The sequence below is a fragment of the Peromyscus leucopus genome, chromosome 18 (genome assembly GCF_004664715.2).
Source record: "Peromyscus leucopus breed LL Stock chromosome 18, UCI_PerLeu_2.1, whole genome shotgun sequence".
Lineage (NCBI taxonomy): Eukaryota > Metazoa > Chordata > Mammalia > Rodentia > Cricetidae > Peromyscus > Peromyscus leucopus.
In genome coordinates, this window is record NC_051078.1 from 39,911,137 (window position 1) to 39,935,073 (window position 23,937).

Here is a 23,937-nt window from a genome sequence, read left to right on the forward strand (position 1 = left end):
AAGCATATGGGAGTTTATTTTATACTGTGAGAAGTTAGCCCAGTATGTGAGAGGAGGTCGAGCGCCTTTCCTTGAGACTGATCTGATTTATTTTTTCAATAGGAGCTCTGTCTAAATATCATCCCAACTTTTGCAAATCTTATAGACTACCCATCCATGAAAAATGCTTTGATTCCAAGAATTAAAAATGCCTGTTTACAAACATCTTCCCTTGCTGTAAGTAGTTAGATATTAAAATTTTTTCATGTAACTTATTTTTACACGTATTTGCTGTGTGTTGTTTGTGTGTGAGATCATGTGTGCATGCATGTGTTTGAGTGTTGTAGTGAGCATGTGGAAGTCAGGACAGTTTGTGGGAGTTGGTCCTCTCCTCCCACCGTGAGGTGCCAGGGATCAAACTCACATGGTCAGTTTGGCAGTTCCTTTGCCTGCTGAACCCTCTTTTCAGCCCTTCATGAAATTTCTGTTTCCCAGAACTTAATGAATTTGCCTTTTATAAAGCTTGATCATTTTACCCATCCATCTTTATCTTGTGGTGTGTGAATTAGAATACACATTAGTAGCTTAACATAGACTTACAGGTAAAGGCAATGTGACACAATTTGACCAGACATCTCCTCCATTTCAGTTGATGTTCCTTGGTAGAAAAGCTCTGATAGGGAAGATATAAATACTGAAGTAGTAGAAGGAAGCCATTACTGAAATGCAGGCATGGAGTGAAATGGGTTTTGTCCCTCTTTTGTTACTGACTGCCAATGGCCTTGAGCATGTCCTAATACTTCTAGGAAGCCCCGATTTTATGATTGACTTTTCAAAATAGATGGTTAAAATCTCAGTTTTTAAAATGCCATTTCAGAAACCTTATGGTTTATTTATACCATTATAAATTTCTCTTAATACAAGTCTTAAAGTATTCTGCTTCAGTTCTGTATAAATGTGAAGGGGTGTGTAAAAGTAGGGTGCAAGACACTTGGTGATCTACACTAGTGTCCATTGGTGTCCGCGTCTTCTAAAAATGCTAACTGGCCCTGGTCCTTCAAGACGGGGTGCTAGGGCTGGAGAGATGGCTCAGAGGTTAAGAGCATTGACTGTGCTTCCAGAGGTCCTGAGTTCAATTCCCAGCACCACATGGTGGCTCACAGCCCTCTATAAAGAGAGCTGATGCCCTCTTCTGGCCTGCAAGGACACATGCAGACAGAACATTATATTACATAATAAATAAATAAATAAATCTAAAACAAAAAAAGACAGGGTGCTGATGAAGATGTACAGGGAATACGTTTTAGAGCAGTAATTCTGGAATGGATTTGCATTTTATATGTTACTTTTAAAAACACATTTTACATGGAACTTCCAATGCTCCCAGCTTACCTTTGTGTGGCAGATCAGAATTTCTGCAGTATATTTACAGAAGCCCCAGCCCACTTCTTTACCTTAGGACGTGGTCTTTCTGAGCTTGCTCTGTAGCCCAGGCTGGCCTTGAGCTTGAGCTCTTCCTGCTCCCATCCTGAATAGCTGGGATCACAGTCCTGTGACACCAGAGCTGGTCGAGGTATCCTATGCTAACAAATGCCAGTTAAAGGTCCAGGAAGATGACTTGGCAGGTGCTGCCATGCCTGACCCACCTGACTTTGATCCCACAATCTACTTGCTGGAGGAAGACTCTGGCCAGTCATCTCGGACTTGACATGCACACTGTCGTATGCACACAACCACCCACATAAATCATTCCATAAATGCAACCAGTTCCAGCTAAATCTAGGGTCTGATGTGTATCAAAAGTTGAATGAATATAAAAATTTTACAGGAGCTCACAAATGTTGAATTTTAGTAAGTATATTAAAGATGTATTTAGAAGTATAAAGTTTTATGTAAGACACACATGGATAATTTTATAGAAGACTGGAAGCATCCAAGGTGGAATGGCCATAGATTAATAAGGACAATTTCAGTTAAAATATGTAGTTCTAAGAATGAGTTGAACCTCCCTTTAAGTAGCTGAGTCACTGTGAAATTGGCTATTGATGGAATATATTCTCTTTTATAGTTAAATTTTGCTATAAACACATATATAAAAGCCTTTAAAGTCCTGGAGGACTGGGATTGTCGCCATTGACAGCTTGGGTGATAGGTATAAGGGTCTCGTTCCCTGGCACCATAGGAAGTAATGAGTGAGCCGTGAGTGATAACTGTGAGTGACTGTTCCTGGCTGAAGCTGGTCCTTATTTATCTATGAGGATCTCAGTTGAAGTAGTCTGCAGTGCTTTCTGTAATGTGGGAAATCAGTGAATGAGTGCATTGCTTTGTTTAGTTATTTTTTTGTTTGTTGTATTTTGGTTTTCGAGGCAGGGTTTTTCTGTGTAGCCCTGGCTGTTCTGGAACTCACTCTATAGACCAGGCTGGCCTTGAACTTAAGATTTGCCGCCTTCTGCCTCCCAAGTGCTGTGATTAAAGGGGTGTGCTACCACTGTCCATCAAATTTCTTATGTTAATAAAGCCATGCTTATAAAATCTACTTTATATTGAGATTTTTAGCATATGTCTATTTGAAGACTAAATTTATACTAAAGTATTTCATTTTACACATAGAAACTTTACCTGACAAACTTACATTCCATTTCTCTCTTAATAGGTCCGTGTGAATTCATTAGTGTGTTTAGGAAAGATATTGGAGTACTTGGATAAATGGTTTGTCCTTGACGATATCCTACCCTTCCTACAACAGATTCCCTCCAAGGAGCCTGCAGTCCTCATGGGAATTTTAGGTAGCTGAGAACTTCATGTCATTTGGTATCATTCTATCTTACATAATAGTTTCGTAATAAAATGTTCCTTGTGTAAAACGGTTGCACATTATTTTTAGGTATATGACATTATGGAGTTGTAAAATGATTAGATAAATGCCACAATATAACTTCTCTCTGTTTTAACAGCAAAAGAAGTAGACTCTTGACATTTATAGACGAGAATGCTGGGGCTCTAGCACTTGACTCATATGGGCAAGTCCTGGATTTGAGTCCTAGGTTTCGGGAGTGGGGAGAAGATAATTTTGGTTGATGTGATAGTGTGTAATTTCCTTCCATAAAGTAGTATAAAGTACAAGAGGCCAAGCTGCTACACTGAGTTGTATTAGCAGAAGAAATGAAAGTGTAGACTGTTCTTCATTGTATTTATATTGAAACACCTTGACATACAGGGCTGAAATAGATGCTTTCAGGGTAAGATATTATTCTGTAACCTGATTGCTGGATTATCATAACCAAGCCTTTAGTTTTGTGTTGTCATTCTGTGTGTTCTTTTGTATTTTCGAGACAGGGTTTCTCTGTGTAGTTTTGGTGGCTGTCCTGGAACTCACTCTGTAGCCCAGGCTGGCCTCGAACTCGCAGATACTTACTGCCTCTGCCTCCCGAGTGCTGGGATTAAAGGCGTGCACCACCACCACCTGACCATTCTGTGTTCCTATACCAAAAGAGCACAGGAAAAATATGCCCTGGTGTTTTATACATCTGGGCTGATAGTGCAGCTGAGTCACTGTGGTCCACATGGAAGAGCATCCTCATTGTAAGAGGAGGAGATCTGTTACCAACCGCTTTCCATAGATACTGTATGGTCATGGTTTCTGTGAACTTTGGATGCCGGTTTCTAAAGTTTATTACACTGTTTTCTCTCAGGTATTTATAAATGTACTTTTACTCATAAGAAATTGGGGATCACCAAAGAGCAGCTGGCTGGAAAAGTACTGCCTCATCTCATTCCCCTGAGTATTGAAAACAACCTTAATCTCAATCAGGTGGGAATATTTTGTGTGTATTCAATTTCTTTTTGCTACTTGAATTATGTGCTTTTATTATATTACAAATACAGGTGACCAAAGTAAGTAGAGCATGCCACAGAGTTAATAAAGGTTATAGAGTGGAAGGCTAGACACACAGGCCTCATTGGGGGAGGCAATGAGCAGGGTGCTGAAAGATGTGGAGATTGCCTCTACTTTAGATTTGGGGCTGTGTGTTGATATGAACAGTCACAGACTGTGTTAGGATATTATTGCTGCATAAAAAAATCACCATAAACGTTTTAGTATTTTTAAGCAATGCATACTTACTAATCTTACATTTTCTGTGGGTCAGCCACGCCAGGGCTTGGCATAGTTGAATTTGTTACTCAAGACTTTCTTATCCTGTTGTAATGGAGAACTTGGTCTCATCTGAAGGATCCTTCTGGGGACTCATCTGCTGCTTGGTTTTCTTAAATGGTTGTTGCAGGACTTGGCTCCTTCTGGGCTGTTGGGCTGTGAGGGTCTTGTTTTTAGCTGTATGTTAGCCAGGTGCTGCTATCAATTCTGTATGCATAGCTCTCTCCCAAGTAGCAGCCTTTTCTAGCCAGGCTGAAGTCACAGTGACGGGACCGATGAGCTGCAATAAAGTAACATGATATTGGATGGACTTGAATATCTATCTGCTTTAGGGATTGAACTGTGAAGATGTGGTAAATGTTTCAGCAAAGGGGAAGAAAAATTATTACAGAATTGTTTCTGCATGCCCCTTTTGCTTTAGCTTTCACAGCTGTGTGTGCACTGAGATCTTGGCAAATATAGTCTCCTGGAAGCTGGGTGTTCTGCTTATTCATTATAGCCCAGTCATAATGCAGTGCTAGAAAGAGACAGTGAATCAACAGAAAACAGTAGAAACCTGGTGTCTAATGAAACATGCAGGGCTGAGCAAAGTCATTGTTTGAGGATCACTGGTAGATAGGCAGGGAAGACTTAGAGTTAGGATGGAAAAGTGAATAAGAGCAATGGAGAATGAAGAGCTGGGGGAGAGGAAGGTTTGGGCAATGGAGAAGAGTTCTGAACAGGCAGAGTTGTGAAGGAGAAGAAATGTACAGTTAATTAGACTGAACATTGCATCTCAAGTAGTAAGGTAAGCCTTTGACCTTTGCTCTTAGATTTAATGCTTCCTGTTTATCCTGGGTATCAGGTTAAGGTTGGCAAATGGGAAACACTGAATATGAAGAATAGGATAATAAATAAGCCCAGAACAGATCCCGAGTCTGTCATTTTCTCTGTCTGATTGAGGATGTTTTAAAGCATTTCCAAGGGCGCGAGAGAGAGCACTTGTTGCTCTGGCAGAGGACCTGACTTTGATTCTTTGTACCCACATGGTGGTTCATAACCATTGGACCCAGGGGATCTGACACCTTCTTTTGACGTCTGTGGACACCAGGCATGCACATGGTGCCCATGTATATGTGCGGACAAAACATTCATATACATAAAATAGAATAAAATTTAAAATCCCAGAACTTAAATGCTTTATCAGCCATAATGTCACTTCCGTACAAAGACGGAAAGCTTGCATTTGTGTTCTGAGTTTAAATGGACTGCCTTTGTGTCTTTGGTGCTCTGAGTGAGTCCTGTTCCACTGGGGAGTAGAGACTATTAGGATTAACTTACTGACTTGTCTTAACTAATTACATCCTCACCATATCCGTCTTATTCTGCCAGTTCAGCTCTTTCATTGCCGTCATAAAGGAGATGCTGAGCAGACTGGAGTCTGAACACAGGACTAAGCTGGAGCAGCTTCACATGATGCAGGAGCAGCAGAGGTGAGCAGTGAGATCCAGGACAGCTTGTGATTGATTTTCCAGAATATTGAGTAGGGAGATTGATGGATTTTCATTTGACTATACATGAAACATTTAAAATTTTTCCAACAGATTAATAATTTGAAATCATTACAATAGGACATTGTTGAAAGTGTGGAAATGGAATGTGATATGATCTTAGCATAAGGAAAACTTTGTTTCTTTTGACAGAAAATATGCTGTCAGCATCAAGGACATAAAACGAGAAGAAGGGCATAGGTATTTTTGGGATCTGTGAACCCCTAATATTATGATTGTTTCATCTCTTCTCTAGCCCCAGAAATGTGTAAGCATGTAGTAGTTCAGCATTGGCCCTTTTACTTTTAGAGGATTTTTAAGAATTATACAGAAAACACTGGTATTCAACAAAGATGGAGGTTGTTCATCGGAACTATTTTATTCAGGTCAAAAAGTTTACTCTGTTTGCTCCAGTGTAAAACGTGAGTTTGTGAGTTTAGCATATACCCCAAGAAGTATCTCAGAATCAGCAAAGTGTACGAACCATGAGCAAGGTCCCCATGTAGAAACTCTTCTGTCCCAGAGTGTAAGGTAAAGACTTCAAGGAGTGAATAGTCATGATGTAGTAGGTCAAACAACCCTTGTGTCTCTGTTCTCTGTGTTGTAGGTGTATGTGAGGCTTAATGCATTAAAGCTATAAAATTCATGTATTTTAGGTGGAAACAGCAATTAGTTTTGTTGCTGGGCATTGAATATAGAGCCTTGCACATATTAAACATGAATTTTGCCATTAAGTTATACCTTCAGCCTGAAACAAAATTTTAACATTTAGTATTTATATTGGATGGGCCAGGCAGTGTTTTGTTTTTCCTGTGTGAGTCCTTTTTCCTTTTCAAGCCATACATCTGGTCATATTACAGTGACTACAACATTTCTTGTTGTATTTTCAATTTAATCAACAGCCTATATCACATCCTGTTTCAGTGATATTAAAATCTTCAACAGTAATAACTAGCTTCGCTTGATTCATGGAATACTGGTATATTCATTAATCTTTTAAAGTTTTTAATTCTTATATTTTTGCTAGTAAATCTTAATTTTTAAGTAAAAGATGTTTGGTTTTTTTTTTTTTTTTTTTTTTTTTTTAAGGTGTATGTGATTCATATGAGTGTGGAGGTCAGGGGACAACTTGTAGGACTTAGTTTCCCCTTCCACTGTGTAGGTCCAAGGGAATTGAGATCTGTTTGGCAGGCTTGGGGCACACAAGTGCTTTTACCTGCTGAGCCATCTTGCTAGCCTGTTGGAGACCAGTCCCCACACTTATTTACCCAGGATTTCCTGAGGAATGAGGGCTAAGAGACTTAGTTAGAAATAGAGAGGGGAGAAAACAGAAGACACAGGATAGACTCAGGAGGGCCTGGATCCTTATCCACTGGCTTAGAACTTTATTCCAAAGGTCTATTTATAACAATGCCAAAACGTGCAAAGACCTCCCCCTCGCTGGTTACAAAACACCTGTACTCAGGCCTGTGGTCCTGAGTCATCCTCTCTTTGCAGACCTGCTGTGTAAAGTCACTAGGAAACCTGAAAATGGGCTCCCACACTGGTCTAAATATTTCCCCCAAGGTTTATTGACTTATTATATGCATGTATGTATACCAGTGTTTATGTGAAAATAGAGCATTAGATTCCTCAGAATCTGGAATTACAGGTGTATGGGAGTCATCTGATGTGGGTACTGGGAACTGAACAGTAGGCCATCTGGAAAAGCAGCAAGTGCCCTTAACTGCTGAGCCATCTCTCCAAGCCTGCCGGCCCAAATCCTAAATGTTGAATTTAAAAACAAACAAAAAAACCCAAATGAAAAAGCCAATGTAGAGATATTTTCAGTCTTTATCTTTTTTGAGAGAGAGAGAGAGAGAGAGAGAGAGAGAGAGAGAGAATGAATACGAGTGTTTGTGGTGTGTGTACATGATTGCCGATGCATGCAAGCCACTGCACGTTTAGAGGAGGAGGCTCTCTCCTTCCACATTGTTGAGGCAGGGTTGTAGTGATAAGGCCCGCACTACCACCACCTGTTCACCATGTCTGAGCGAGGGGCTGTGGATCAAAAAACAGACAAAAGACAGCGGGTCATTCGCCTCAGCAGAATGCCGAATGCTGTTTATTGAAGGAGGGAGGAGGTCTTAAATACAGGCTTACAGCACAATGGGAGAACCCCAGAGGGCAGAAGTTCACTACTGATATTTACAATCTTGCATCTAAGCTGTTAACACTCAATATGCAGGAAATACTCAAAATGCAGGATACACAAACAAGAAACTTACCTTAAGCATTCAGGAGGGTGGAAACTGGCAGGGAATTAGCATAGGGAGGACATCAAGGTTAAGGTCAGCAAACAAGACAACAGTTACCCAAACTGGGGGCCAGGGCCCTACAGGTCTCCCCTTTTTACTAAATGAGCCTCTGACTTAGGTTGCGTGGGATGTGAGCAGGTCACCTTACCCGTCATGGAGACACCTGCCCAGGCCACACAGGTGCTCACCTTAGGTTGGTAACTACCCCCCAGGTATTACCCGTCTCTGAATACTCATTATCATACAGACTCAACCATGTGAGCTGTAGAGTTAACTGCTGCCAAAGATCTCAAAGTGGTGCTGGACTTGCAATCTGTGTGTTTGACACAGAAAAGACCAACAGAAGTCCTAACCTACCCATAGCCAGTAGGCTAAAGGCAATTGAGCCATTCCCTTCCTTTGAGGCTTACTGCAAATTGGAGTCCTCGTAAGATGGTATCCCAAAAGCAAATGGAACTTGAGTTTTATAAATTTTATAACTTTCAAAGCCAATTGAAATGTATATAACTATTGAGTTAAATTTATCATGCCCAATAGAATGAAAGAGTAATTAACTGTGGTAGCTACTTATGCTGCCAGGGTCTCCATTGTGCTAGCTGTAGTAACCAATATGAAATGGTAATCCCAGAAACAGTAGCAGCGGTGGCCGCCACTGCTATAACAGCAACAACGGCAGCAGCAATGTCAAATTCTCTTCTGGAGTGTGTGGGCATCCACTGGTATGGACACAGCTCCAGGAACATGAACCACCAAGGCCCATATTTCTTGATTCCAGCATGACATAAGCTGGCAGCAAAAGAACAACTAAGAACCATAAAAAAAAAATAAATAATAATAATAAAAAAAAGACAACACACAAGGAACAGAACTAATGGTCTCATAATGCCTACATTCAGGCTCACAAATTTTAAGGTATCTTCAAAAGTGGTTAGATGAATTTTAGGAGGCCAATAAATGTTGCACAGAGCCATTCCTGAAAAGTAGGTACTACACCAGCTTGAAGAGGGTTGCAAAATGTGAAAAGGCTTAGCTGGCATGCTACTGTTAACAAATGGAGGTCAGTGACCTTCAGGGTTATCCTTGATCTCCAAGGTGTCTGGGTGACATGTTCTCAAACATACTTGAAAAAGCAGTTACCATACATTACCTTCTGGAGAATCCAACCTCATGGCTACAGTTCCTAGGCTTATGTTAATGCTTGCCAAGGCTGGCTGTATTGGGCTCTCAATCCCCATTGGCATCAGAAGGGGAGAGTTTTTCACAAAGGCCCAATAGGTCTCTGCCATGTTGGGCTTTAGCAGCAGCCACAGGGCACACACAGCGCTCAGGAACCCAAAGAGGAACCTCATTGTCCTGCAGAAAGACACAAACAGAACCCCAGGCCCACACCAACACTGGATTGGGTCCCCTCCAAGTACCAGTAGAAAGATCCTTCCATCGCACCAGAGGATGATTTGCAACAGGAGCCCTCCAGTGCTTATCTGCAGCAGATACTCCAGCAGAATCTACCGATAAAAAATTTAAAATATATAAAACAAGGGAAAGAATAGAATGTGGAAAGGAGAGGTGAGCCCCTACCTCCCCCCTTTTTACTTTAGCAATACATGTTTTTTCTTTTCTTTTTTTTGGGGTGGTGGTGGTGGTGTTTTAAGACAGGGTTTCTCTGTGTAGCTTTGCGCCTTTCCTGGATCTTGCTCTGTAGACCAAGTTGGCCTTAAACTCAGAGATCTGCCTGTCTCTGCCTCCCGAGTGCTGGGATTAAAGGCATGTGCCACCTCCATCCAGCAGCAATATGTTTTTAAGGTACGATCGCAGTGTTCTACTATAGCATGTCCTTGAGGATTATAAGGAATACCAGTCTTATTAACGATAGAAAAATCTTGGCAGAATTTTGAAAATCCTCTTGCTGCTGTAGGCAGGACCATTATCAGTCTTTGCATTTTGGCACTCCCATGTAAGCAAAAGCATGAAGACAATGATTCTTAACATCTTTAACCTTTTCCCCTGAATGGGCAGAAGCAAAAATTAGAGAGGAATATGTATCAATAGACATATGGACATATTGTGATTTTCTAAAGGAAGGCACGTGTGTGACGCCCATTTGCCACACATGATTAGGTAAAAGTCCTTAAGGATTAACTTCCAAATGAGGAACAGGTAAAAATTCAGCACAAATAGGACATGATTTAACTATCTGGATGGCTTGTTCCTGGGTTATGCCCGTATGATGACAAAGAGATCCAGCATTAAGATAACGTTGATGCAACTGAGTAGCATTTTCAAAGGCAGAACAAACTAATGTGACAGCCATACGAGTAGTGGCATCAGCCCTCTGGTTACCTTCACTTAGAGGTCCAGGCAATTGAGTATGAGCTCTAATGTGGCCCACGTAAAGGTTATGTGAGCGGGACCATATGAGTCCTTGCACTTGTAATAAGTATTCATGAATGGGAGAGATGGATGGTATGTAGGCTGCTGTCTCCAAAGGCATAACTGCATGTGCTACATATTGGCTATCAGTATAAATGTTTATAAGCTCATCAGAAAACATCTGTAAAGCAAGCAACAGTGCTTGTACCTCTGCCATCTGGGCAGCAGTGCCCTGGACTTTCATTCTCTTCACTATGTTACCAGAAACTACCACAGCAAAACCACATGAAGTGCCATCAATAAATACCACACAGGCCTGAGGAATAGGAGTCATCTGTACTATCTTGGGAAATATAACAGGATGCAATTTAAAAAATTTACACACATCATTGGAGGGGTAGTGAGTGTCAAACTGACCCTGCATGGAGCATGTCAATATAGCCCAGTCATTATCATTAGCTTGCAACCATGCTATTTGAGACTGAGTTTATGGGGTCACCACAATATCTGGTTCCTTACCAAAAGTTTGAACACTAATCTTGATTCCCTTAAATATAATCTGAGCAACAGCCTGAGGATATGGAGTAATGGTTTTAGCTGGAGAAGCTGGGGGATGTATGGGGGATTCCCATAGAATAGGATCTGTTTGCGAAAACACTCCAGTAGGTGAATGAGAAAAACAACGTATCAAATACAATAAGGGAGAAGAAAGATCTATATATTGCACATGAGCCTGCTCCAGGGCCTCTTGCACACGTTGTAGGGCTGTACGCACTTCAGCTGTTAATTCACGGGGAGATAAAGGGTCAGAGTCGCCCTTTAAGACATCATACAAAGGACAAAGTTGACCTGTTGGAATCTTTAAAGTGGACCGAAGCCATTGAATATCTCCCAAAAAGGTTTGGAAATCATTAAGTGTGCGTAGCTGATCCATACGCAGAGTAATCTTTTGTGGACGTATGCCCGTGTGAAACAATTCATGACCTAAATAATGACAGGGTAAAGGATACCTGTACCTTTTCTGGGGCTATTTGTAAATTAGCCAGGCTAAGAACCTCTTGTAATTTAGAAAAGGCATCAAAAACAAGTTTTTTTTATGTTTAGCAGCCAATAAAATATCATTGATGTAGTAAATTACATGAACATCTGGAAAAGCTTTTCAAACTGGAGCTATGGCCAAAGACACAAACTTGACATGTAGTAGCACTATTGGCCATTCCTTGGGACAAGACCACCCACTGATATCTCTGATAAGGTTCTTTGAGATTTTCTGATGGAACACTAAAGGCAAATCGAAGACTGTCCTTGGGATGCAAAGGAATGGTGAAACAATTCCTCAAGTCAACCACAATTAAGTGCCAATGTTTAGGAATTGCCACAGGGGCAGGCAAACCAGGCTGTGTTGCTCCCATGAGAAGCATGGTTTTATTTACAGCTCTAAGATCCTGTGATATCCTCCATTTTCCTGACTTCTTTTTAATAACAAATATAGGTGTGTTCCAAGGTGAAGTGGAAGGAGTGATATGTCCAGCATCTGTTTCTTAACTAAAGCGTTTGCAGCCTCCCCTTTTTCTTTAGTAAGGGGCCACTGTTCCACCCATATAGGGTCATCACTTTTCCAAGTGATTTTTATTAGTTGTATTATGGAAGGCTGCTGTACAGTGGCCCCTATGGAAAAGACTCTAATCCTCTAGTATTCCCAGGACCCCTAGTGACACAGTTTTTGTCGGTCACAGGGAGTGGGTCTCCTTGCAACATTTTCCCTAAGCCTCTGCCCGGGCAGTAGCCCTGACTCTTCAGCATCTGTTGTACAGGCTGTGTAGTAAGCACAGTTCCCATACCGTCTAACACATCCCATCCCCACAAGTTCACTGGAATGTCAGGTAGCACAAAGGGTTGAAAAGTTCCTGCATGACCTTCCTCATCCTTCCAATTTAAGAGTAGTCTACTCTGCAATGGCATCTGAGCTGTGCCGTATACCCTGTAGGTTGGAGGTGGAATCTTTATCTAACCTTTGGGCCAATGTTTTATAGTGATAACTGAAGTGTCAGCACCAGTATCTAAAAAGATCCTGAAAATTAGGATCATTAATTTTTAAATTTAGCATGGGTCTTTGTTCTGAGGTGGAAACCCAGCAGGCTAGAGGGCCCATAGAGCCAAATCCACCCTCACCTCTATGTGGTTTAAGAAAAGGATTATTAGTTTAAAAGTGAGGCATCAAAAGCAATTGTGCTATGCAAGCACCCCGGGAGATAATTGTCATCCCCTTACCAGCCTCAACCATGGTTCTAATTTCACCTTCAGAGTCTTCATCTATCACTCCTGGAATTACTCTAATACCTTGCATAAGAGCACTGCTCCTGCCCAGAATCAGGCCTAAAGACCCTGCAGGTAGTGGACCCATGACTGCAGCACTGAGAGCCTGGGGACCCATCTGAGGTGTTAATACTGCTCTGGCGGAGGTGCAGAGGTCCAATCCTGTGCTTCCAGGGGTGCCTCTGATAAGGTCTTGGACAGAAAGGGATTCCTTCGAGGAATGAACTGGATGGGATGGTGGGAAACTGAGGTTGGGACAGGTGTATCCAGGGCTCCATACACCTGGCTGTGGGGGTTCTGGAGCAGACCCCGCTGCCCGTTTCCCAAAGGTGGTAACGGATTTCCCTGAGCATTGACCTTAGATCGGCACTCCTTTCTCCAGTGACGGCCCTTTTGACTTCAGGGGCAAAGTCCCGGTGTCTTTGCCACTGCTTGGGCTTGAGGACAATTTTTTTCAACATGACCTTGCTGGCCGCATCCAAAACAGCCAGGGGTACAATTTAAGGCAGAAAAAGATTCAAGTGTAGCTGTGGTAAAAGGAGCATGGGGCCCATATGACATTACAGCTTCCTTAAGCTGTTTGATGCTTTTAAAATCTAGGGGATAGTGTTCCCTTTGAATCTGACCGTCAGCATTTTGAGTCTCTCTAACTGGGTAAGCAACTCCCCTCAATAACCCCTCTATGGGTGCGGAAGGAAGGACCTCCATGTTGCAAAAGTTAGGGTTACGGGCTGGAGGTCTATCCTTGTAAGAATTCTGTGATTTCCCTCTTAAGCATCTAGTATCTTTTTCTAATCTGACTTCTACATCATCACCCTCTGAAGATGACTCTGCAGAGTCAGAAACATTGGAAGTTTGAAGGGATCTGAGAGCCTCCTCTGAGACTCCTCCAACACAGCTTTAGCTCTAGTTAATTGTTCTTGAACTTTAATATCATCACTAAGCAACGCATCTTTAACCAAGTGCCACAAAGAAAAAGTAGCTAAGGATATGGAATCAGGCCCCTTCTTTATGCGAATATTTTTGTAAGTCAATCTTAACCTGTTCCCAGTCTGGTATAGTAAATCCTTCGGAGACCAGAAACCAAGGACTAACATTGTGGAGGATCTGAACGAAATCTTTAGCTGTCTTGCTCTTAATGACAGTGCCTTGTTGCCTCAGCAGTCCAATTAACTGTACCTCGAGGAGCGACTGTAAGCTAGCTGCACCCGTATCAATTCACCCTTCTCTTTTTTTCTATTTAAACTGCTGGCCAGCCTTACCTCCAGGTGTCCATCAGCTTGTCCCTTCTTTCTCGGATCTCAGTGGGACTCCATTTGTAGCGATAAGGCCCGCGCTACCACCACCCATTCACCATGTCCGAGCGAGGGGCTGTGAATCAAAAAACAGAGACAAAAGACAACGGGTCATTTGCCTCAGCAGAATGCCATTTATTGAAAAAGGGAGGAAACCTTAAATACAGGCTTATAGCACAATGGGAGGACCCCAGAGGGCTGAAGTTCACTACTGATGTTTACAATCTTGCATCTAAGCTGTTAATGCTCAATATGCAGGATACACAAACAAGGAACTTCCCTTAAGCATTCAGGAGGGTGGAAACTGGCAGGGAATTAGCATAGGGAGGACATTAAGGTCAAGGTCAGCAAGCAAGGCAACAGGTACCCAAACTGGGGGCCAGGGCCCTGCACAGGGTCTCCGTTTCTGCTGTGCTGTGTACTGCAGGATAGCTGGCCCTAGGGCCTCAGTTGATTCTCTGGTCTTTGCCCCGTGTCTTGCTGCAGGATTGCTGCATTTACAGATGCATGCCACCACATCTGCTTTTTCACTTGGGCTCTGGGGCTTGAATTCAGGTCACGAGGCTTTCATGGACCTAGATGTTATTATCATCATCATGTTGTTATTTCTGCAAGCAGACTAACCGTAGAAAATATTGGGAAAATCTGAGCTAAGGAATAAAGTTAGTTTCTTTTAACTACCTTTCCATAATTCTGTCCATCTTGTAGGTCTTTGGACATAGGAAATCAAATGAATGCTTCCGAGGAGACAAGCGTTACCCATGCTGGAAGTCAGGTAAGAAGACATTTATTTTTACAGAAAATGTTTGAGTGTGTCTCATTTAAGAGTCCTTAATCTTTAAGGAATAAAATAACATTTATTGGGGTGTCTTCAAGTGTTGAACTTGTATTTCAGCAGATTGACAAGGTCTTTAACAACATTGGAGCAGACCTTCTAACTGGTGGTGAATCAGAAAATAAAGAAGATGGGCTGCAGAATAAACAGAAAAGAGTAAGTTTCTCTACTTTAAAAAATATATTTTTATTGTGAGACTTCCTATAAACCATATATATTTTCTGGGAAATGCTGTGTAGTTTGACTCTTTATGAACTGTATTGGGAAGGAATGTGTGTAAGCTGTTTTGGGTTCTTTTACTACTACGCGCACACACACACACACACACACACACACACACACGCACACGCACCTGCATGCACGCACGCACGCACGGTGCCTTGTCTCCATTGCTTGACTCTGCCTGGCTGGTGCCGTCACTTGCAGTTTGCTTCCTGTCTACTCCTCCTGAATTACTGCTTATCACTAGTTACAATTTTATTTTTTAATTGTGTGTATTTGTGGTGGTGGGAGGGTTGTACACGTGAGTGCAGGTGCCCACAGAGGCCAAGGGCAGGTATTGGATCCTCTGGTGCTGGAGTTAGAGGGAGCTGTGAGCTGCCTGACGCAGATGTGGGGAGCTGAACTTGGGTCCTCTGGAAGAGCAGGTGACCCTTTCTAGCCAGTGAGCCGTCTCTCCAGCCCCAGCTTTTCAGTGTTCGAAGTCTCTTCTTACTACTGTCAGTATGAATGCCAGGCTGTTATCTTTTCTGTGGTTTCTAGTCCATGGTGATCCCTAACTTTTATGGCCTTCAGATATTCGTTCAAGTTGGGAGTTTGTTTTTGATATTGCTCAGGCTAGTCTTGAACTTGCTCTGTAGCCAGGGGCTAGCCTTGACTTCCTGGTTTCCTGCCTTCACCTTTATGTGCAGGCGTCAGAGGCTGGAGCCACCATGCCTCTCTTTCACTGACGTATTCAGAGGCTAACCCGTCGGGTATCTGGTAGCATGATGCTCAGTATGGAACTACCTGATATTTTCTCACAGTTAGACTAAGGTTATACCTGAACTTAGTCTTTTACTTTGTGTGTGTGTATGTGGGCATGCACATGCCATGATGTGCACATGGAGATCAGAGGTCAGCTTGTAGAAGTCAGTTCTCTCCTTGTGTGTGAATCCTAGGTATCAAACTCAGGTTATCAGACCTGATGGCAAGGATCCTTACCTGCTGAGCCGTTTCCCCAGCCCAGGCTACACACTTTTGGCAAGAATCCTATAAAAATGATGTGGGACTCTTCTTGATTTATTTTACTAAGGATATATAATGTTGATAAGCATTATTAGTGGGGAATGATATTTTAAAGAAAAATTTCAGTTAGATACAATTTTACTTTGCAAGCACCTAAAAGCACTCTGAGTATAGGTTTTATTCTGTTTCCTTTTTAAAGATTTACTGTCCTTATGGTTTTGAACAGTAAACCATTAGGTAATACTTTCCTATTGAAATAATGGTTTATATCCAGTAAGTCAAAATAAATGTCTTACTACTGTTGAGTTCATTCTTGTATTTATTTACAAAATACAATTATCTGTATATAGCGCTAATAGACAATACAGAGACTTGCAAAACTGTAAAAGAAAGTCTTATGAACTTGCTGTTTAGCAAAGTAGGAGTATAAAGACACACAACTCGAGGCAGACATTCATAGCAAAGGAGCATGTTTAGTTAATGCTTTCTTAGTCATTTATTTACTTAAAAATTTTTGTGGTATTGAGATTGAACTGAGGGCCTTGGAAATTCTAGGCAAGTACTCTAGTACTGAGCTCCCCAGTTCATATTTTACTTAAATTTATTATATTTATGTATTTACTTATTTTGTATGTGTATGTATGTATCATGCCAGGGCATTGGTGTGGTGGTCCGAACAACTGTGAGAGTCATTTGTTGCCTTTCCACCATGGGAGACCCAGGGATTGAACCCAGAGCATCTGACTTGGTGGCAACCTCCTCTACCCGCTGAGCTGTCTCACTTGCTCGTGTGTGTGTGTGTGTGTGTGTGTGTGTGTGTGTGTGTGTGTGTGTATGTATACCTGCCTACCTGTTGTGTGTATGTGGCAGTCAGAGGAAACTCAGGTGTCAGTGATTGCTTTCTGCCTTGAGACAAGATGAGCTTTCTTGTTCACGGCTGTGTAGCCAGGCTGGGGTCACAGGTGCATGCTGCCGTGTCTAGCTGTACTGGTTCTGGAGTCCAAACTTAGGTCTCCCAACTGCTTAGCCATCCCTCTAGCTCCTCTCTTTTTGAGACAGGGTTTCTCTGTGAGGGCTTGGCTGTCCTAGAACTCGTTCTGTAGGCAGGCGGGTCTTGAACTCACTGAGCTCCTCTGCCTCCCGAGGGCTGGGATTAAAGGTGTGCGCTACTACACTGGAGTCTAGCTCCTTTTTTAGAAATCTGGTTCTGCAGATGGAGTATAAAGTGTGGTTGACTTTGTTGTTCTGCTTTGCTCTAAGGCATCGCTTACACTTGAAGAAAAACAGAAACTGGCGAAAGAACAGGAGCAGGCCCAGAAGCTGAAAAGCCAGCAGCCGCTGAAGCCCCAAGTCCACGCTCCCGTGGCGCCCGTCAAACAGGTGCGCTCCCTCTGCGTCGTCTCAGGCACCCTTGGTAGTGAGGAGCAGAGTGGTGAGCAGCTAGTGTCTGTACAGATGCGTTTAAAGGATGATATGATCAAGTCAAGAGTGGGACCTAGGCTTCCCTGAGTAACCTGCCCGCCCCAATGCAGTGATTAGTCTCGGTGCTGTTACCAACGAGGAAATGGGGTGAATAGGTGGTTTGTAAGAAAAGATGTGGACTAATGTGTCATCATCAGGAATAGTCTATTCACGTCCTTAAGTGTTTCACAGCTGGAAGAACCTGCCTGTTTCTGGCTTTTCTCTTCTAACTGGCTTTGGCTTAGGAAGAGACATCACCGTCGCCTGACCACATTGATTCCCTCTGTTCTGGGCACTGTTCAGACGCTGGTGCTGCTGCCCTGGGGACGGGTCCTGCCTGCAGAGTTTACACTCACTGGTGTAGCTCGGAAGTATTTTAACTTACTACTACCTGTTCTCCCTATGTCTTAATCACCACAGTTCTTCCTCAGATGAAACAATGTGTGCGGGCTAAAGGGCAAAATTGAGAATTATTGGTGGAAGTATTAAGGTAACTCCACGTGGTTAAAAGGGAGGTTTATTTGGGGTTTTTACTTACAACAAGTAAAGGGATAGGTTACAGAGTCCGGGAGAGGTGAAGTGCTGGAGAATCAGCTTGGTCTACCTCCAATATCCAGGATTACCAGGAACCAAAGAGAGCTGACACATCTGGATCTCTGGGTCTTCAGGGCTTCTGTCTTAGCCCCGCCTTGTAGGCGGGACAGTTACCAAAGCCTCAGTGGGGGTAGTACTTACAGGTCAAAGCTGGAACAGCTACCCACTACATCTCCCCCTTTTGTCTAAAGAAGTTCTAACCTAATACAAATCTATATAGAATAGGAATGATTATCCAATATTGTCCAGGAGGAATAAGGGATAATGACCTAGACAAGATGGAACTACAACCAACACGAACAATATCAAACAAGAGACACATACTAAAATCCAGAGAATTCTGGAGCATAGGTATTTGGCACGTTACAGAGATCATTTCAAAAGGTGTCATATCCTAAAGAACCTAAATCTAACACTTAATATGTTCTAAGATACAAGAAGATTGTAACTATAACTGTTAGTCTCCAATCCCATCAAAGACCTGAGAAAGAATATAAAAATACCTGAGAAATGGGAGAAGGATGCAAGCAACTTTTGGGAGTCTTTTGAGAGTAGACAGAGACAGCTGGCAGCCTGTACAGTCACCTAAAGTTTCTCAGCATCTCTGGTGCATTCACATTGGCTACAGCCTAGAGTATCTGTCAGACCATTTTACCGTCAGCAGTTGAAGCAAGGGCAGGTCTTTGTCCAGTAGACCATTTTGTGCCAAGAAGAAGACAAACTTCCAAACAGAAATGTCTCAGAAGCCCAACATTCTCTCAGGATCAGATCAGTGTTGCCAGGAGCAATCATGTCTCACATCAAAAGAATTCCAAGTTATCAAAACATTTAAATGCCATAGTCTCCAGGTCTATGAAGTGTTTGAAGATTACTTATCCATCTGACACATGTTTCTGTAAGTCTGGAGAACCTAACTAACATAACTATAGAGATGACAAGCATAGGTGACTATAAATCTATTAAGTCTTATCTACCTAGATAACCTAAGGACTAAGGCTTCATGTAAACAGGGTAAACAGTCTGTAAGCAAATGTACAGTAAAAGGACAATGACCTCAAAATTGTGACAATACACAAAATGGGTAAAGCAGAGGTAGGAATGTATGGTACAATATGCAACATGACAATAATCCTAAATATGTATCAATATACCAAATATCCTAAACAGAGGTAGAACATACATACAGTATGACAAATAGAATTTTACATTTGTATCAATATACAAAACATTTCATATAAAAGTAGAAATATATGTACATTACAGCAAATATGTTTCTGTATTTGTATCAACATACAAATTATCTGGAATAAGAATATAAAAAGTTTACATTTATATCAATATGCAAGAATCCATAGCAGTGCAATTATCTAAGGCTGATATTTTACTAGATTAGTTTACTAGTACATACAATAATCTACCTTAATATCCTATACCTATCCACCACCACCCCCTTTTTTTTTAGGGCAGTACCGAGTCCAATGTTTTCTTCCACCCCATACATACATACATACATACATATATTTACATTATTTATATATATATAAAACCATCATCCATAACCCTCAGAAACATGAAACCTTGGGGAGTGAGGGCGTCATTTTCTTAGAATTGCTTTCTGCTGTTCAGGGCGATGGTATCTCTGAGTCCTGTAAGAACGCTCAGATAGTTAAGTCTCAGTTGGACTATCTGTCGATTCTGTAGCCAGTCTCAGAGTCATGGGTGAGACTGTCTGAGATTCTGGCTGGAAGTGAAGTATGATGAGTACCATGGCATCATTCTGGACTGGGTAGAGTTGTTGTAGTACCTATAGAATAGAGAAAAATGATGAAATTCAAAATAAATGGGAGAATTTTCAATTTTTTAAAAGCTACAGTTTTAATGAAAAGAGTTCTGCCCGGCATTTCACGTAATTGTAGTTTAAATTTACCATCACTGTCATCAAGTCAATTGCCCAGTATTGCTTACAAAAACTACAAAAATAAGTGGGAGCCGTTACATGGTGTGCAGGTGGTAGTTGACTGACTTGGTGTAGGTCATCAGCTTAACTGTAATTTGTCCTTTATCATGGTCTCTGTCCATGCTCTCAAGTTACCATGTACCACATCTGTCCAGTGCTCACTAGCTAGCATGTACTCTGTGCAGTGCTTACTAATAAAGTCCTTTGTGTTTCTTGGAGGGAAAGTAATTCACTCCTATTTTTCAGACTAAGGACTTGACAGATACGCTGATGGACAACATGACCTCTTTGACCAGCCTTTCTGTTAGCACTCCGAAGCTTTCTGCTTCAAGTACCTTCACGTCTGTTCCTTCCACGGGCCTCAACATGATGTTTTCTACACCAATTGATAATACAAAGAGAAATTTGACAAATGGCCTAAACGCCAACATGGGCTTTCAGACTTCAGGGTTCAGCATGCCGGTCAGTCCGAACCAGAACTTCTTCAGCGGCACGAGCACAGCTGGAGGGGGCACAATGACTCTGGGAGCCCCGCCCACTCTGTCAAGCTACAGCTCTTTGAGCAGTGCTCCTGCTGCTGGGAAGCAGGCGCCACAGAGACCAGCCGACATGTCTGCCCTTAATAATCTCTTTGGCCCTCAGAAACCCAAAGTTAGCATGAACCAGCTCTCCCAACAGAAACCAAATCAGTGGCTGAATCAGTTTGTACCTCCTCCAGGTTCCCCGGGTATGGGCAGCGCAGCCATGGGCTCACAGGTGAATGTGATGGGCCAGACTACCTTTGGGATGCAGGGCAATCCTTTCTTCAACCCCCAGAACTTTGCACAGCCACCAACCACCATGACCAGCAGCAGTTCAGCTAGCAATGATCTGAAAGATCTTTTCGGGTGACATGTCCTGAGCTGCTCTGTGGAGGGTCACTGCAGTTTCAATCATGGGTAAGCAGACTTCTGCCGGTGTGCAGCTGGCTGGAAGAAACTGCCTCTAGGGAGATGGATTGTTTCTCTGACAGAACACCTGCTTCCATGCCAGCCAGCGCAGGAGTTGTGCGGATCCTAACCAGTTGAATTGTTTTAAAGCAGAGGAGGATTTTCTCCTCTGACAAACTCCTCTTCAGGTTTTTAAAGATCCAGTCCTTACCAGTCTCAAAGTGCAAAAGGACAACCCAGTTATCTTGAGTAGCAGTTTTTAAATCAGATGTTTATTTTGGCTTGTAAATCTTCATGTTATTAAAAAGCTTGAGTTGATGGTAACCGGCAGTTCACCTGTTATCTACTTTGTGTTCATTTGTCCTCATTTAATGTGAAGAATCCTGATGCCGTGTTGATTTGTTTGCAATTCTATGACTGGGTGGTAACATGAAGAGAAAGTGGTGGGTCATTTGCTTTTTCCAGTCTTATTTTTCAAAGCATCTTAGGCTTCATACAAGAGACAGTAAAAGTGCTGCAAATCTAATTTATATTAATTTCATTGGTTAAAACGATTATTAACCATCTTAAATGTGCAAACTAATCATTGTGAATTATATTTTAGCATGATCTGCCTCAACTAGCAATGTATTTCTGCCTTTACTTGAATATGTTTAGGATCACCTTTTCATGTTGTATCACAGGAGAGCCATGTACTGACTTGTACAGAGAACAGAGCACCCGGATACGGCTTTCCCGGCTACTGCCCTCATACTTGAGTTTGAATTCAAATTTCTGAAGTTGCAGCATATATGAATTACATTTTCAAAAGGAGATTTGTAAAAGAAAAATATTAAACTATATTTAATGAGTAAACTTTTGAGATTTCTGCCATATTGTTTTGAGTGTAATAAACTCTAAAAATGAGCCATTGGGTACCAACAGATTAAATGTTAGCTTGCCATGATAGTCCAACCTTGTTAGTTACTACTACTACAATTTAATTATTTCCTAGGAGTTCCAGAAACTTTTTGCTTGGACCTATTAGTGTCTGTAAATCAGTCACTGTTAGAAAGGAAGAAGTCAGTTCTAACAGGACACGCCTCCCTTTTCAGAACCTTTCTCTGATGTTTATCTTTAATTTGCCGATTCTACCACAGAGCCTTATGCTATAAATGCCATTTGTATTTTTAAAAATTATATTCCACTGTTACGTGATAACAAAAGAACTCCTTTAAAAAAAACTGTGTATGTATTATAGTTGCTGCCATACAGTTTGTGGTTTTTAATTATCTGGAACCAGCAATCATTTAAAATAAATCGTATGAAGTTTAGTGTGCTGATACTAAGTTTATTAAATGGCTGAAGGTTCATTGAAACATAATCACATGTGCATGTGATGTACGGACTCTGCAGTACTTGATTACAAAGTAGTTTCCTGCCGTCACCAGTGCTGACAGCATCCAGTGAAAAGCACACTTCAGCAATGCAGGTTGGCGTTCAAACCTGGCACCTGTCTAGTTTTACTCCAGAAGAACTGGTCAGATGCAAAGGATTCATCCAAGAAATAAAAAGGCATTTTTGTCAGATACATTCACAACTTCACCTGACTTGTTTCAAACACAATAGTAATATTTCTTTTGGGAAATGTTTTATATGGAATAAAATTGTTGTTGAACATTTTTTTGTAACAATTCCATAGCTACTCTTTACTGAGAAATTCTTTTGAAATTTTTATGTTTGGGTGTTTTGCCTACGTGGTCTAGGCGCCCCATGAGCATGCAGTGCCGGGGACGGCCAGAAGGGGGCGCTGGATCCCGTTTCAGTTATTCCACGACAAAACACCATAACCAACGCAGCACCTTATAAAAGGAAGCGTTTAACTGGGGCCTCGCGGTCCCCCATCATGGTGGGAGCACGCGCTGCCTGACCCCCAAGCTTGAGGCAGAGAGAGGGGAGATGGAGGAGGGTAAGCAAGCGGACAGGAAATTGTGTTGGCTCTTGGAGTCTCAAAGCCCAACCCAGTGACACCTCCACAGGGCCACCCCTCCTAATCCTTCCCTAACTGTTGTGTCAATTGTGGACCAAGCTTCAAATACAGGAACTTTTGGGGGAGCTTCTCTCATTCAAGTCACCACAGATATCCGGGGCCTGGAGTTAAGATGTTTGCGGGCCACCACGTGACCGGGATTCAATCTCAGGGTCTCTGGAAAAGCAGCCGCTTAACCATTCTTAAGCACTGAGTCATATCTCCAGCCTTTTATTTTATAAAGTTACTTGATATTAGTGTTGAACTCCTTATTGGAAGGAAATAATATAATCATCTATATATGACTTTAAATATGCTGGTTGATTATTTGAAAAACGCAATATATAATTCGTAAGTAACTTAGAAGTGTTAAAAGTTGCTTAATGGCCTCCCTCCCTGAGGACTCAGGCATAGTCAATGAGGAAGGGAGAGACATTTGCATAGTTCATAGGAGTGGAACTCTAGTGGTATAGACATTATAAAGCACCATGCTCCTGTAAATAGCCCTAGTGAGACACACTCGGGGTAGGGTTGGAGGAAAGGGTGGTTGGGCAGAAGGGCATTAGAAGTCGGGGGTGGGCTAGGGAAGGTAACAAGGGGGTGAATGACTGAAATTATGTACATGGATGTCAATGAAACCTGTTATGTGTAATTAATATAGGCTAGTTTAAATGTTGATTATTGGGATGGGGGTATAGTTCTATCAGTAAAGTGCTTGCCTTGTGTGAGGATCAGGGTTAGGTCAACAGAATGCATGGAAAATCCCAGCAGTGAGGAGATGGAGACAGGAGGACCCTGGGGCTTACAGGCCAAACAGCCCAGCCTAATTGGAGCACTCTAGTCCAGTGAGAAGGCCTGTCTCAAAGGAGGGTGGGTGGTGTCGGCTTCCATTCACATACCCACCCACCAATGTAGGTGCGCCCTTCCCCGACATTTAAATTTATTTTTAAAAGTTGCTACTTGGTGCTGGAGAGATGGCTCAGAGGT

At 42.1% G+C, this 23,937-nt stretch overlaps 1 protein-coding gene across 4 annotated transcripts in view; it reads left to right on the forward strand.

Annotated features, from left to right (window-relative positions):
• The window catches only part of Scyl2 (SCY1 like pseudokinase 2), a 57,117-nt gene extending 34,862 nt beyond the window's left edge, over positions 1–22,255 (forward strand). For 2 of the 4 annotated variants that reach the window (XM_028880315.2, XM_028880317.2), the window contains 8 exons: positions 103–216; positions 2,633–2,765; positions 3,672–3,790; positions 5,504–5,604; positions 14,648–14,714; positions 14,835–14,930; positions 17,262–17,381; positions 20,260–22,255. In XM_028880315.2, the coding sequence (XP_028736148.1) occupies positions 103–216; positions 2,633–2,765; positions 3,672–3,790; positions 5,504–5,604; positions 14,648–14,714; positions 14,835–14,930; positions 17,262–17,381; positions 20,260–20,904 (1,395 nt within the window). In that variant the 3' untranslated portion in view covers positions 20,905–22,255. The remainder of the gene's footprint in view (positions 1–102; positions 217–2,632; positions 2,766–3,671; positions 3,791–5,503; positions 5,605–14,647; positions 14,715–14,834; positions 14,931–17,261; positions 17,382–20,259) is intronic. The other 2 variants (XM_028880316.2, XM_028880318.2) reach the window with 1 other exon arrangement.
• The last annotated feature ends 1,682 nt before the right edge of the window (positions 22,256–23,937 follow it).